A 15,579-nucleotide genomic window follows, 5' to 3' on the forward strand; every position below is an offset into this window, starting at 1 on the left:
TTGGCACCATTAAATAGTTACTGCCAAATTACTATGTCAGAAACTCAGCAGATGAGCCCACCCCTGTACCTAAGTATGCCACCTTTTTTTTTGTTTTGGTTGTTTTGCGAGACATTAACATCTATTTATATTTTGGGAGTACTGGGACAGACACTCCTTGCACTACTCCTCCACTCACCACCAAGCTGCCCGTGTATCCATGTAACCGCTGTAAAACTGCCATGAGCCTATTGTTTGTTATTTTAGGCCTTTGAAGCCTGTCTGCGGTCCCTCCTTCCACTAGTCCTCCACTGGCCAGACCACTGCTGCCCGTGTACCCCTGGAACCAATTATAAAGTGCCTACAGCCAGCCCATTTTTTTATGTTAGGCCTTTGAAGCCTGTCTGCGGTCCCTCCTTCCACTAGTCCTCCACTGACCAGACCACTGCTGCCCGTGTACCCCTGGAACCAATTATAAAGTGCCTACAGCCAGCCCATTTTCTTATGTTAGGCCTTTGAAGCCTGTCTGCGGTCCCTACTTTAAATACTCCTCCACTGACCACCAAGCTGCCTGCCCGTGTATCCATGTAACCGCTGTAAAACTGCCATGAGCCTATTGTTTGTTATTTTAGGCCTTTGAAGCCTGTCTGCGGTCCCTCCTTCCACTAGTCCTCCACTGGCCAGACCACTGCTGCCCGTGTACCCCTGGAACCAATTATAAAGTGCCTACAGCCAGCCCATTTTTTTATGTTAGGCCTTTGAAGCCTGTCTGCGGTCCCTCCTTCCACTAGTCCTCCACTGACCAGACCACTGCTGCCCGTGTACCCCTGGAACCAATTATAAAGTGCCTACAGCCAGCCCATTTTCTTATGTTAGGCCTTTGAAGCCTGTCTGCGGTCCCTACTTTAAATACTCCTCCACTGACCACCAAGCTGCCTGCCCGTGTATCCATGTAACCGCTGTAAAACTGCCATGAGCCTATTGTTTGTTATTTTAGGCCTTTGAAGCCTGTCTGCGGTCCCTCCTTCCACTAGTCCTCCACTGACCAGACCACTGCTGCCCGTGTACCCCTGGAACCAATTATAAAGTGCCTACAGCCAGCCCATTTTTTTATGTTAGGCCTTTGAAGCCTGTCTGCGGTCCCTCCTTCCACTAGTCCTCCACTGACCAGACCACTGCTGCCCGTGTACCCCTGGAACCAATTATAAAGTGCCTACAGCCAGCCCATTTTCTTATGTTAGGCCTTTGAAGCCTGTCTGCGGTCCCTACTTTAAATACTCCTCCACTGACCACCAAGCTGCCTGCCCGTGTATCCATGTAACCGCTGTAAAACTGCCATGAGCCTATTGTTTGTTATTTTAGGCCTTTGAAGCCTGTCTGCGGTCCCTCCTTCCACTAGTCCTCCACTGGCCAGACCACTGCTGCCCGTGTACCCCTGGAACCAATTATAAAGTGCCTACAGCCAGCCCATTTTTTTATGTTAGGCCTTTGAAGCCTGTCTGCGGTCCCTCCTTCCACTAGTCCTCCACTGACCAGACCACTGCTGCCCGTGTACCCCTGGAACCAATTATAAAGTGCCTACAGCCAGCCCATTTTCTTATGTTAGGCCTTTGAAGCCTGTCTGCGGTCCCTACTTTAAATACTCCTCCACTGACCACCAAGCTGCCTGCCCGTGTATCCATGTAACCGCTGTAAAACTGCCATGAGCCTATTGTTTGTTATTTTAGGCCTTTGAAGCCTGTCTGCGGTCCCTCCTTCCACTAGTCCTCCACTGACCAGACCACTGCTGCCCGTGTACCCCTGGAACCAATTATAAAGTGCCTACAGCCAGCCCATTTTTTTATGTTAGGCCTTTGAAGCCTGTCTGCGGTCCCTCCTTCCACTAGTCCTCCACTGACCAGACCACTGCTGCCCGTGTACCCCTGGAACCAATTATAAAGTGCCTACAGCCAGCCCATTTTCTTATGTTAGGCCTTTGAAGCCTGTCTGCGGTCCCTACTTTAAATACTCCTCCACTGACCACCAAGCTGCCTGCCCGTGTATCCATGTAACCGCTGTAAAACTGCCATGAGCCTATTGTTTGTTATTTTAGGCCTTTGAAGCCTGTCTGCGGTCCCTCCTTCCACTAGTCCTCCACTGACCAGACCACTGCTGCCCGTGTACCCCTGGAACCAATTATAAAGTGCCTACAGCCAGCCCATTTTTTTATGTTAGGCCTTTGAAGCCTGTCTGCGGTCCCTCCTTCCACTAGTCCTCCACTGGCCAGACCACTGCTGCCCGTGTACCCCTGGAACCAATTATAAAGTGCCTACAGCCAGCCCATTTTTTTATGTTAGGCCTTTGAAGCCTGTCTGCGGTCCCTCCTTCCACTAGTCCTCCACTGACCAGACCACTGCTGCCCGTGTACCCCTGGAACCAATTATAAAGTGCCTACAGCCAGCCCATTTTCTTATGTTAGGCCTTTGAAGCCTGTCTGCGGTCCCTACTTTAAATACTCCTCCACTGACCACCAAGCTGCCTGCCCGTGTATCCATGTAACCGCTGTAAAACTGCCATGAGCCTATTGTTTGTTATTTTAGGCCTTTGAAGCCTGTCTGCGGTCCCTCCTTCCACTAGTCCTCCACTGGCCAGACCACTGCTGCCCGTGTACCCCTGGAACCAATTATAAAGTGCCTACAGCCAGCCCATTTTTTTATGTTAGGCCTTTGAAGCCTGTCTGCGGTCCCTCCTTCCACTAGTCCTCCACTGACCAGACCACTGCTGCCCGTGTACCCCTGGAACCAATTATAAAGTGCCTACAGCCAGCCCATTTTCTTATGTTAGGCCTTTGAAGCCTGTCTGCGGTCCCTCCTTCCACTAGTCCTCCACTGGCCAGACCACTGCTGCCCGTGTACCCCTGGAACCAATTATAAAGTGCCTACAGCCAGCCCATTTTCTTATGTTAGGCCTTTGAAGCCTGTCTGCGGTCCCTACTTTAAATACTCCTCCACTGACCACCAAGCTGCCTGCCCGTGTATCCATGTAACCGCTGTAAAACTGCCATGAGCCTATTGTTTGTTATGTTAGGCCTTTGATAGCCTGTCTGCGGTCCCTACTTTAAATACTCCTCCACTCACCACCAAGCTGCCTGCCCGTCTATCCATGTAACCGCTGTAAAACTGCAATGAGCCTATTGTTTGTTATTTTAGGCCTTTGATAGCCTGTCTGCGGCCCCTACTTGCAATACTCCTCCACTGACCACAATGCTGCCTGGAGTGCCTGCCTGTGTATCCATGTAACCGATGTAAAACTGCCATGACTGCCTACTGTTTGTTATTTTAGGCCTTTGATAGCCTGTCTGCAGCCCCTACTTGCAATACTCCTCCACTGACCACACCAATGCTGCCCGTGTACCCCTGGAACCTATTTAAAAGTTCATAGAGCCTAGTTATATATTTTATTTACTATTAATAAGGCCATGATGGACTACGCTGTACCACGCTACAAGCTAACCAGTCGACACTTCTTTTGCGAGAAAAGCCATCCCAACCCTCCACCAGCATGTAGAAGACCGCATTGTCCATGCACTCTGGCAATCTGTGAGTACAAAGGTGCACCTGACAACAGACGCATGGACCTGTAGGCATGGCCACGGAAGATTACGTGTCCATTACGGCGCAATGGGTTAATGTGGTGGATGCATGGTCCACAGGGGACAGCCTACTAAGTCTGTCTGCAGTCCCTAATTCAAATTGTCCTCCACTGTCTAAATCGGAGCTTCCACCTTCTGGCTTTCGGCCTATAGTATCAGAAATTAAACTGCATTTGGCCTTCAACTTTGGTTAGGGCCTACTAACGGCTTCTGCCCCTCCCTGGTGTTGCCCTCAACTAAATAAAGCTGAGCTTCAACCTTCCGGCTCTCATTAAGTGGTTTTAAAAAAAAAAAATGGTGGTTAGGGCCTACTAACGGCTTCTGCCCCTCCCTGGTGTTGCCCTCAACTAAATAAAGCTGAGCTTCAACCTTCTGCTCCAAATTACCATTTTAAAAAATGCAATAGGCTTTTCCGGCCTACTAAAGGTGTCTGTCTGTGTGCCCCTGCCTGGTGTTGCCCTCAACTAAATAAAGCTGAGCTTCAACCTTCTGCTCCAAATTACCATTTTAAAAAATGCAATAGGCTTTTCCGGCCTACTAAAGGTGTCTGTCTGTGTACCCCTGCCTGGTGTTGTCCTCAACTAAATAAAGCTGAGCTTCAACCTTCTGCTCCAAATTACCATTTTAAAAAATGCAATAGGCTTTTCCGGCCTACTAAAGGTGTCTGTCTGTGTGCCCCTGCCTGGTGTTGTCCTCAACTAAATAAAGCTGAGCTTCAACCTTCCGGCTCTCATTAAGTGGTTTTAAAAAAAAAAAATGGTGGTTAGGGCCTACTAACGGCTTCTGCCCCTCCCTGGTGTTGCCCTCAACTAAATAAAGCTGAGCTTCAACCTTCTGCTCCAAATTACCATTTTAAAAAATGCAATAGGCTTTTCCGGCCTACTAAAGGTGTCTGTCTGTGTGCCCCTGCCTGGTGTTGTCCTCAACTAAATAAAGCTGAGCTTCAACCTTCCGGCTCTCATTAAGTGGTTTTAAAAAAAAAAAAGGGTGGTTAGGGCCTACTAACGGCTTCTGCCCCTCCCTGGTGTTGCCCTCAACTAAATAAAGCTGAGCTTCAACCTTCTGCTCCAAATTACCATTTTAAAAAATGCAATAGGCTTTTCCGGCCTACTAAAGGTGTCTGTCTGTGTGCCCCTGCCTGGTGTTGTCCTCAACTAAATAAAGCTGAGCTTCAACCTTCTGCTCCAAATTACCATTTTAAAAAATGCAATAGGCTTTTCCGGCCTACTAAAGGTGTCTGTCTGTGTGCCCCTGCCTGGTGTTGTCCTCAACTAAATAAAGCTGAGCTTCAACCTTCCGGCTCTCATTAAGTGGTTTTAAAAAAAAAAAAGGGTGGTTAGGGCCTACTAACGGCTTCTGCCCCTCCCTGGTGTTGCCCTCAACTAAATAAAGCTGAGCTTCAACCTTCTGCTCCAAATTACCATTTTAAAAAATGCAATAGGCTTTTCCGGCCTACTAAAGGTGTCTGTCTGTGTGCCCCTGCCTGGTGTTGTCCTCAACTAAATAAAGCTGAGCTTCAACCTTCCGGCTCTCATTAAGTGGTTTTAAAAAAAAAAAATGGTGGTTAGGGCCTACTAACGGCTTCTGCCCCTCCCTGGTGTTGCCCTCAACTAAATAAAGCTGAGCTTCAACCTTCTGCTCCAAATTACCATTTTAAAAAATGCAATAGGCTTTTCCGGCCTACTAAAGGTGTCTGTCTGTGTGCCCCTGCCTGGTGTTGTCCTCAACTAAATAAAGCTGAGCTTCAACCTTCCGGCTCTCATTAAGTGGTTTTTAAAAAAAAAAGGGTGGTTAGGGCCTACTAACGGCTTCTGCCCCTCCCTGGTGTTGCCCTCAACTAAATAAAGCTGAGCTTCAACCTTCTGCTCCAAATTACCATTTTAAAAAATGCAATAGGCTTTTCCGGCCTACTAAAGGTGTCTGTCTGTGTGCCCCTGCCTGGTGTTGTCCTCAACTAAATAAAGCTGAGCTTCAACCTTCCGGCTCTCATTAAGTGGTTTAAAAAAAAAAAAATGGTGGTTAGGGCCTACTAACGGCTTCTGCCCCTCCCTGGTGTTGCCCTCAACTAAATAAAGCTGAGCTTCAACCTTCTGCTCCAAATTACCATTTTAAAAAATGCAATAGGCTTTTCCGGCCTACTAAAGGTGTCTGTCTGTGTGCCCCTGCCTGGTGTTGTCCTCAACTAAATAAAGCTGAGCTTCAACCTTCCGGCTCTCATTAAGTGGTTTAAAAAAAAAAAAAGGTGGTTAGGGCCTACTAACGGCTTCTGCCCCTCCCTGGTGTTGCCCTCAACTAAATAAAGCTGAGCTTCAACCTTCTGCTCCAAATTACCATTTTAAAAAATGCAATAGGCTTTTCCGGCCTACTAAAGGTGTGTCTGTGTGCCCCTGCCTGGTGTTGTCCTCAACTAAATAAAGCTGAGCTTCAACCTTCTGCTCCAAATTACCATTTTAAAAAATGCAATAGGCTTTTCCGGCCTACTAAAGGTGTCTGTCTGTGTGCCCCTGCCTGGTGTTGTCCTCAACTAAATAAAGCTGAGCTTCAACCTTCCGGCTCTCATTAAGTGGTTTTAAAAAAAAAAAAGGGTGGTTAGGGCCTACTAACGGCTTCTGCCCCTCCCTGGTGTTGCCCTCAACTAAATAAAGCTGAGCTTCAACCTTCTGCTCCAAATTACCATTTTAAAAAATGCAATAGGCTTTTCCGGCCTACTAAAGGTGTCTGCCCCTCCCTGGTGTTGTCCTCAACTGAACAAAGCTGAGCTTCCACATTCTGGCTTTCGCCCTATACTATCAGATATTAAACTGCATTTGGCCTAGTAGTGTGGTTAGGCCCTTGAAACAGTGTCTGCTGCTCTTGGGTTTGCTACTCCACTGAACAAAGCAATGCCGCCTGTTTAGTCCTGTTACCAATTTTGAACTGCATGTAGCCTACTTTATTCTTTGGCCCTATATCTGTTTCCTCCTCATCCTGCCCATTGCCCAGCCACTGCTAAATGAGTCTGCTGGTACATTGACCTAGACCACTACATTCCCCTTGTACTCTACACAGCCAGAATCTGACCCTGCTGAAAGTAAGGTTCCCCTTCCCGCATGTTATACCACCTTACACAGGGACAAAGAGGAAGGTGCAGATGAAAGTGCAGGTTCCTTCATCAGGTGGGGGGGCATACTCGTTGGCGACGTCACTGGCACAGGGCCCCTCAGAGTACGCAAAAGTGTCGCTGCTGGTGGGAGGCGCCCCCGCCATGCAAACACACCGCCGTACTTTGAGGGGCCCTGTGCCAGTGGCAATGCGAACGAGTGGGCCCCCCCCTGCTTGCTCAGGATCACAGCACTTGCAACTTTTAAATACTTACCTTTCCCTGCAACACCGCCGTGACGTAGTCCGCATTTCCTGGGCCCACGAAAAACTTGAGCCAGCCCTACTCCCCCCACAACTTTCCCCCAATTCCCTATGCCCAACTATTATTATACAGTTAATTAAGATTGGCAAGCTTCAGAAACAAGAATGGATGTTTTTGGCATTAAAATGGGCACTGTAGGTGTTTTCCTGGCCTCCACTCACTGCCGACTATGCTTCCCCATTGACTTGCATTGGGTTTCGTGTTTCGGTCGATCCCCGACTTTTAGCGATAATCGGCCGACTGCACTCGACTCGACTCTGGACAAAATCGGGTTTCCCAAAACCCTACTCGATCTTAAAAAAATGAAAGTCGCTCAACCCTAATGCGGACAACAAGACTCATAGCAGACTCTAGAGGAGCAGGAGTCTCATACATCAGGAGGGCTTGTATAACCCTTCTCGAAACCCCATGTACAAACTGACTCCACAGCGCCGGGTCAGTCCATTGTGTGTCCACCGCCCAGCGGCGAAATTCAGAACAGCAATCCTCCGCCATTCGCTCCCCTGGCGGAGAGCGCGCATTTTAGATTCTGCTAGAGCCAATCTGTCAGGATCATCATATATGAGCCCAAGAGCAGAAAAAAAAAACTCCACTGAGTTAAATGCAGCTGAATCAGATGGTAATGAAAATGCCCATGCTTGGGGGTCTCCGTTCAGTAATGACAATACCAGGCCCACACGCTGAGCCTCATTACCTGAGTAAACCGGGCGCATACAAAAATATAATTTGCAAGCTTCACGAAAAACAACAAATTTACTGCGTTCCCCAGCAAAGCTCTCAGGTAAAGGAATCTTTGGCTCTGCAACTCTACCTGCATTTTCAGCTTGCACATTAGATACTACCAGACCCTGTTGCTGAACTGCCCCCTTCAACTCAGTGACCTGTAAGGACAGTGCCTCCAACTGGCGGGTTATGGAAGTCATGGGATCCATGGCATCCAAAATTTATTTAGGCCGATTATAATGTCATGCGGGTACTGGGTAGACTACAGCTTATTACCCGGGCCCCTGCGATATCCCTCAGACTAGGGAAAACCCTGTCTGTCCCTCTCCCAGAATTTACACTGATGGTGTGCTTGTCTGGGCCGCCAGGCCTGACCCTGACTCCTGTTTCAGTCCTATGCTGAAACCTCAACCCGCCACCCAGTGATTAGACCACACACCAACCCCTACAGAAAGCACAGACAGGGAAAACTAAAAATGCACCACGCCGCAGACACACAGGAAAACACTAAAATGTGCACAGGGCAAAACAAATACAAATATAGGAAGGAGAAATATGACAAAGGATAATACACCACCAGATACAATATTTCTTCTCCTAGACCACCACTCCAGACCGAGATCACCAGGCACAAGACACAAGCTATAATCGGCGACGCCCAAAGTCCAGAATTACTATTTAAAGGCCATGGGCGTGACCCAGCCTCCAACCCAATTACCAGCTAGATTAACCCCGGACAATCTGGATAAAGTCTAGCCGGCGCCACTGAGCGTATAGTGGACGAATGTGGAATTACCGCTGTCTGTCGGACGCCCTAGTGTGAATAGCGTCTGACATGCCATAGTGCTGTATAGAATTAGAGTATCAGACAGCAAAAAAAGGGGTACACCGGCCTACAATGACCAAACTTGGAGCACGCAGATATATGAGGGCTGTCACGGAAATACCACGCTGGCAAAAATGTGGCCTTTTTATTTTTTTATGCTAAATAGTGCTGTATATAATTTGAGTAACAGACAGCAAAAACAGTGGTACACCGGCCTGCAATGACCAAACTTGGAGCACGCAGATATACGAGGGCTGTCACGGAAATACCACACTGGCAAATATGTGTTCTTTTTTATTTTTTGAAGCTAAATAGTGCTGTATAGAATTTGAGTATCAGACAGCAAAAAAAAGGGTACACCGGCCTATAATGACCAAACTTGGAGCACGCAGATATATGAGGGCTGTCACGGAAATACCACACTGGCAAATATGTGGCCTTTTTATATGTTTTTATGCTAAATAGTGCTGTATATAATTTGAATAACATGCAGCAAAAAAAGTGGTCCACCGGCCTACAATGACCAAACTTGGAGCTTGCAGATATATGAGGGCTGTCACAGAAATACCACGCTGGCAAAAATGAAGCCTGTTTTTTTTTATTTTTTTATGCAAAATAGTGCTGTATAGAATTAGAGTATCAGACTGCAAAAAAAAAAGGGGTCCACCAGCCTACAATGACCAACCTTGGAGTGTGCAGATATTTGAGGGCTGTCACGAAAATACCACACTGGCAAATATGTGGCCTTTTTAGATTTTTTTTATTGCTAAATATTGCTGTATATAATTTGATTAACAGACAGCAAAAAAAGTGGCACACCGGCCTACAATGACCAAACTTGGAGCACTCAGATATATGAGGGCTGTCACGGAAATACCACACTGACAAATATGTGGCCTTTTTATAATTTTGGAAGCTAAATAGTGCTATATAGAATTAGAGTATCAGACAGCAAAAAAAGTGGTCCACCGGCCTACAATGACCAAAGTTGGTGCACGCAGATATGAGGCCTTTTTCAGTGAATTTAAAACGCATAAAAAAAAGTGGCACAAGGCTACCACACACAACTATGCTACGTATGCCTGACGACCTATGATTTTTAAACAGGCCTCAGTCTGACAGTACAGTTTGTTTGTTTTTCTTTTTTGTTGGGTTAATTTTTGGAAAAAAAAAGTAACTAGGTATATGGTAAAGAAGCTTCAGCAGCAGCAGACAGTTATGGAGCTTTGGGAGGGATGCAGTGGGAGCAATGGACGTACATACAGTTCCTGCAGGCCTTTCACTAATGAGGATATGCTGTGCCCTGCCTACCTAGTGCTGCAATATCAGGACCCACGAATTAGCCCTAAAAAGGACTTTTATTTCTGAGGAGTTGTGGATTTAAGAGTTGCACACCTACACTAACTCTAAAAACCACAATTCTGACCCTATCTCTGTAGCAGCTCTCCCTACTCTCGCTGAATCTGGAGATGAATGCGGCTAACAGGGCGGTGCCAGGTCTCTTATACTCGGGATGATGCTGCTCGGCCAAGCCAATCGCTGCATGACCACAACAAAAATGGCTGCAACATTTCATGGTCTGGCAGACAATCTCTGCACTGTGATTGGGTCTCTAAAGTCCGCCAAAAATGCTGGGTGGAGACACCAGTTACCGCCGAATAATCCCAGAAATGCTCGGTGCTCGCCGAGTACACCGAGCATAGTGATACTTGGGCGAGTAACGAGTAGTGGCGAGCATGTTCACTCATCACTACTCAGAATTATTTTTTTGTCTGGGTGTCACGACTCTGTTTCGGTGTCCTAGGACCAGGGGCTCATTCACTGTTCCTCACGTTAGGGGAGTCCTAGCTTGCCCTGTTCATTGGATTACTTCTGATGGGGAAGGCACCGGGGCCATGTACCTTGCCTTAGCTCCTGAATCCGTGCACAGTCTGTACCCTTCCCCTACTCAGGGAAGAGGGGAGTACTAGTGTGCTGTAATACTCCAACCAGACTAACAAGGTAATACAAACAGGGATAACGAAAAATACCAAACATACAAATATACTCACTCAGATAACAGAGGAATGCACCAGACAGTGGAGGATGGGATTAAACCAAAGTTGGAGAAGAAATGGAATTATCACACACTCTAAACCTAGCAACAGTCACAGATAAATCCACCAAACTCCTTCTCCTATAACAACCACCAACAACCACCAGCCATGCAGCATAAGCTACTCTGACAATGAGTGCTATCCAGGACCCAGATTATATAGGAGATTGGAGTGGCTAACAGTGTACACCTGAGAGCCTTAACCCTGCTGTGGAACCATGAAAAAAATCACTACTTTGGTACCATGGGGTCTATATGACCCCAGGCTCAAAATCGTCATTTTTCATTAAAATGAACATGCTGGCTGTTCAGAATAATCAAGTTTTATTCTGTCATCATTTCAGAACACAGTTATGAAATCAAACTTAACTTTGAAGTGATTTATTTGTCATCATCAAACACAAACTGAAATTTATGCCAAAATGCTTTACTAATAACTTAAAAGTATTGAAATTGAATAAAAAAGCACAATAACTGCAACTGTGTGGATTTTAATAAAAACATAATGACAACGAATGATCTGGCAATAAATTTAGCCCTTGCATTCACTGCACATCATAGTGCCATGTTCTTCACAAATGAACTTCTTGCAGTCATTGCAGTCAAATCTCGTCTTTTTGTCCTTTGATCGAGGTCAAATATAGCACCGTTTGCACTGTCCTGTGTCACTTGGAACTAGCCATTGTTTATTTACAATTATATTACAAAATCTGTGAATAAACAGAAAATATTCCCAAAAAAATGTCAGACAATAAAGGTACTATGGGGTCAGGAGAGTCCCAAACACAGAAAATTGAAAATAACTTTGAAACAAAATTGAAAAACAAATTCAAAATATCATCAACATAAGCAGAAATATGTTACTTGAAAATACATAGAAGGTCAATGTCTGAGATTTACCAGTTTTAGAAATATTTCAATTTATTCAGCGCTGGGGTCTATATGACCCCATGGTTCCACAGCAGGGTTAATGCTCCAGGAGCTTTCAACTGAGCAGATTTACCTAAAGAAAATACATTTACACAATTTATTATGAAGGTGAAGTGCTTCTAATCAGTGAAGGAGTAGGAAAAATTAGAAGATGCGGTATTCTGGCTCCTCTCAGGTGCAATAAACCCGTGACACTGGGTGCCCCATTTTAATAACCAGTAAAGGCTAAGTATACAACTGTGAGCCTATATTAATAGCCTGGGAAGCTACATGGGTATTACCCCCTTCCCAGGCTATAAACTAAACATCAGCTGCCAACTGTCCACTTTTCCTCTTCTGGTTAAAAAAATGTCAGGGTATCCCACACCACTTTTTTCAGAAAATTATTCATTTATTAATTAAAAAGATGTACAGTAAGCTACACACGCACCATAATAATTATATATGTCATTGACATCTTTATATCTATTCTATTCTGACGGTTCACACTGTAATTTTACTGTACGCAGCTGATGAAATGTCGGGTTTTCAAGGACTTGGGTGTGTAAAAATTGGACAGCACTTTTCAAGGACTTGGGTGTGTAAAAATTGGATGGCACTCCCATGGTCCAATTGTCGTTTGATTTTTTTTTTATGACCCCCATTGACTTGCATTGGAGAGTCTCGTCCGAGATATGAAAACAATCGCAACATGTTGTGATTTTTTTTTTCAGTACGATTGGAGCTGAGAAAAAAAATCGCAGATTAGCAGGGACTCCAAAATTATCAGTAACAGTGCAATCCAATTTTCTATTGGATTGCACTCGTTTTTCTCGCAGATGAGTATGAGCCCTTATACTGATGTGTTAGAGATATATACATAAATCTCTAATTGCAAAGCTGTATATAAATATTGTAACCTGAGTGCTTATAGATGTAAACTACTGATTTTAGATAAATATTAACCCCTTTACCTTTACGGAGAAATGCATTTTCACTGGCTTCTATTAGATCATTTGGGTAAAATGTGTAATTTGCATCTGGATCATCTTTCATGGTTTTAAAAGTTGCTTTTTGCACAACCATGTCAATTGCTTTCTTATCAAGACTTTTGTCTAAAAATGTGCATATTTTCAGCACAGCGGATCTTAGGTCCTGAAATGAAAAAAAAAAAAGCTACAAGAATGCGCAGAAAGAGAATAGTCAATGTGAATTTGTAAATTATGATTAGTATTACAGCATAACCATCCTTTACCTCATGTATGAGATATGAAACATAACAGACTTCTTTCATGAGCTGATTTGGAAGATGTACCATGTTTTTTGGATTATAGGATGCTCTTTTTTCTTCAAATTTGGGAGGAAAATGGGAGTGCATCTTGGGCCGGTTTCACACGTCAGTGGCTCCGGTACGTGAGGTGACAGTTTCCTCACGTGCCGGAGACACTGACACACGTAGACCCATAAAAATCAATGCATCTGTTCAGATGTCATTGATTTTTTGCGGACCGTGTCTCCGTGTGCCAAACACGGAGACATGTCAGTGTTCGTGGGAGCGCACGTTTTACACGGACCCAATAGAGTCAATGGGTCCGCGTAAAACACGGACCTCACACGGACATTCTCCGTCTGGGGTCCGTGTGCGTGCAGGAGACAGCGCTACAGTAAGCGCTGTCCCCCCCACATGGTGCTGAAGCCGGTATTCATATCTTCCCTGCAGCAGCGTTTGCTGTAGAGAAAATATGAAGAATAGTGTTAAAAATAAAGATTTAGGTGTCCGCCGCCCCCCCACCCCCTGTGCGCCCCCCCGCTGGTCAGAAAATACTTACCCGGGTCCCTCGCTCCTTCCTGGTCTGGCCGCGCCTCCTACTGTATGCGGTCACGTGGGGCCGATCATTTACAATCATGAATAGTCGGCTCCGCCCCTATGGGAGGTGGAGCCACATATTCATGACTGTAAATGATCGGGCCCACGTGACTGCATGCAGGAGAAGCCGCGGCCAGACCAGGAAGCAGCGAGGGAGCGGGTAAGTATTTTCTGACCAGCGGGGGGGGCGCACAGGTAGCACAGGGGGCGGGGGGGGGCGCACAGGTTTGGACACATGGATCTTTATTTTAAACACTATTCTTCATATTTTCTCTGCAGCAAACGCTGCTGCAGGGAAGATATGAATCGCAGCTTCAGCACCATGCAGAGTGGGTACCACACGCTCCGTGTGGTACCCACTCGCCATACGGGCGGCACACGTGTGCTGCACGTATGGCCTCCGTGAGTTCCCAGGCACACGGACACGGATAACTCCGGTACCGATTTATTCCGGTACCGGAATTATCTGGACGTGTGGGACAGCCCTTATAACTCGAATGTAGCTTACCAGAGGGGAGAGGCTCCCAGGTTTCCAGAAGGCAGGTTCGCTCCTACAGGAAACTGGTTGTGGCGACAGGAATTTGCTGCAGATTCGCTGAGTTTCTGTTTGCGTTTTGTACCAACTTCCTATGGTGTTTCCCATGCTGTCACCTGTGTCACAGTGTGGGAAACACCGGCTCTGAGGCAGTAACTGTGCGGAAGCGGTAACGCTACCACCGTTAAGACCGTCAGTCAGAGCGCTGCGGTTCTACACAAACGAAATAGTGCAATTAACAGTGCCCTAGACAGTGTAATGCCCCTTCTTTGTCCCATATAGTAATAGTACCCTCCTATTGTGCCCCGCACAATAATAGTGCCCCTCTCTGTGCCCCTACACAGTAATAATGTTCCCTCTCCATGTCCTTGTAGTAATAATGCTGTGCCTCCTTACAGTTATACAGCACTCTATAGAAATAACATCCACCCCCTTTATTATTATGCTTCCTTTGCTTCCCCTATAATGATAATGACTCACTTGGTTTTTATACTTTGAGAAAGGTGCCGGTCCAGCACTGAAACGTTGGTAATAATAAAACAAAACATTTTGGAATCCCAAGGCTCTTCATTTCATTTCATGCCAGCTTCCATTTTTGCAACGATTCCCCAGTGTGTTTTTTCTTTAATAATACCTCCTTATTGTGCTCTCTTATAATGACACTCATTGCCTATTTATTATAAAAATGCTCCTGAGCAGGGGTGTATATAAAAATAACATCAAATAATATCAAACGTATCTGTCATAGAAAGGCATACCTCCCAACTTTCTAAATAAGCACTCCTCCCATGAAAATGTTTATCCTCTTAACATTTTACAATTGTCATATTATATAGCACTGTGTACTTACTATTACTCATTTTGCCCTTCTACCAAACTAATTTTTCTCTTTTTCATTAGGTCTGTGACATCACAAGATTAAAAACAGACTAGCTAAATCCTTCTAGACTCTATGTAGAAACAGGACATCTCTATTCCCTATAGGTCATGAGTCACTGCAAAAGTCCCTTGCAGGGGGAAGAGTGAGCAGCTGGGTCAGTAGCTGAAGAAGGGGATGATAAATGCAGGGAGAAGAAACTTCCTCTTTCTACATAGAGCAGAGAAAATAATAATTAGCTGGGTAAAAAGGGAAACTGAGCAATTGTAAGTACACAGTGCTTTATAATATGATGATTGCAATACATTAAGAGAACAAAAACTTTGATGGGAGGACTGCTTCTTTAAGACACAGTGAGGGATTTGTATTGTTGCACTTGCACAATTATTTTGCCCCTCCTGAAGCCCCTAAGTGGTCACACCCATTTTTATGACTCCCATAAAGTATGATTGCCCCACAAACCCCACACAGTAAAATGGTCATTACAGGCCCCCATGGGCTACAGCACATGGTATTGCAGACAACCCCAATATATAGCTTGAGGTCTATCAAAAACCAAACCCCCATACAGTATGATGCCTCCCATAACCACTCAATACAGCATGCTTGTCCCCAAATACCTCCACATAGTATGATGGCCTCCACAGCCACACCTAACAGTATAATGTCCACCACAACCACCCCACACAGTATAATGATCCCCCCACAGCAGAGGTATTCACATTCACCCAGGA

General features: G+C 45.6%; 1 protein-coding gene across 1 annotated transcript in view; it reads right to left on the minus strand.

The window, feature by feature from the left end:
* The window catches only part of LOC143807683 (amine sulfotransferase-like), a 269,962-nt gene that overhangs the window by 43,159 nt on the left and 211,224 nt on the right, over positions 1–15,579 (minus strand). The window contains exon 5 of the mRNA XM_077289511.1: positions 12,541–12,721. Within this exon, the coding sequence (XP_077145626.1) occupies positions 12,541–12,721 (181 nt within the window). The remainder of the gene's footprint in view (positions 1–12,540; positions 12,722–15,579) is intronic.

This window comes from Ranitomeya variabilis, chromosome 2, assembly GCF_051348905.1.
Source record: "Ranitomeya variabilis isolate aRanVar5 chromosome 2, aRanVar5.hap1, whole genome shotgun sequence".
Taxonomy (NCBI): Eukaryota; Metazoa; Chordata; class Amphibia; order Anura; family Dendrobatidae; genus Ranitomeya; species Ranitomeya variabilis.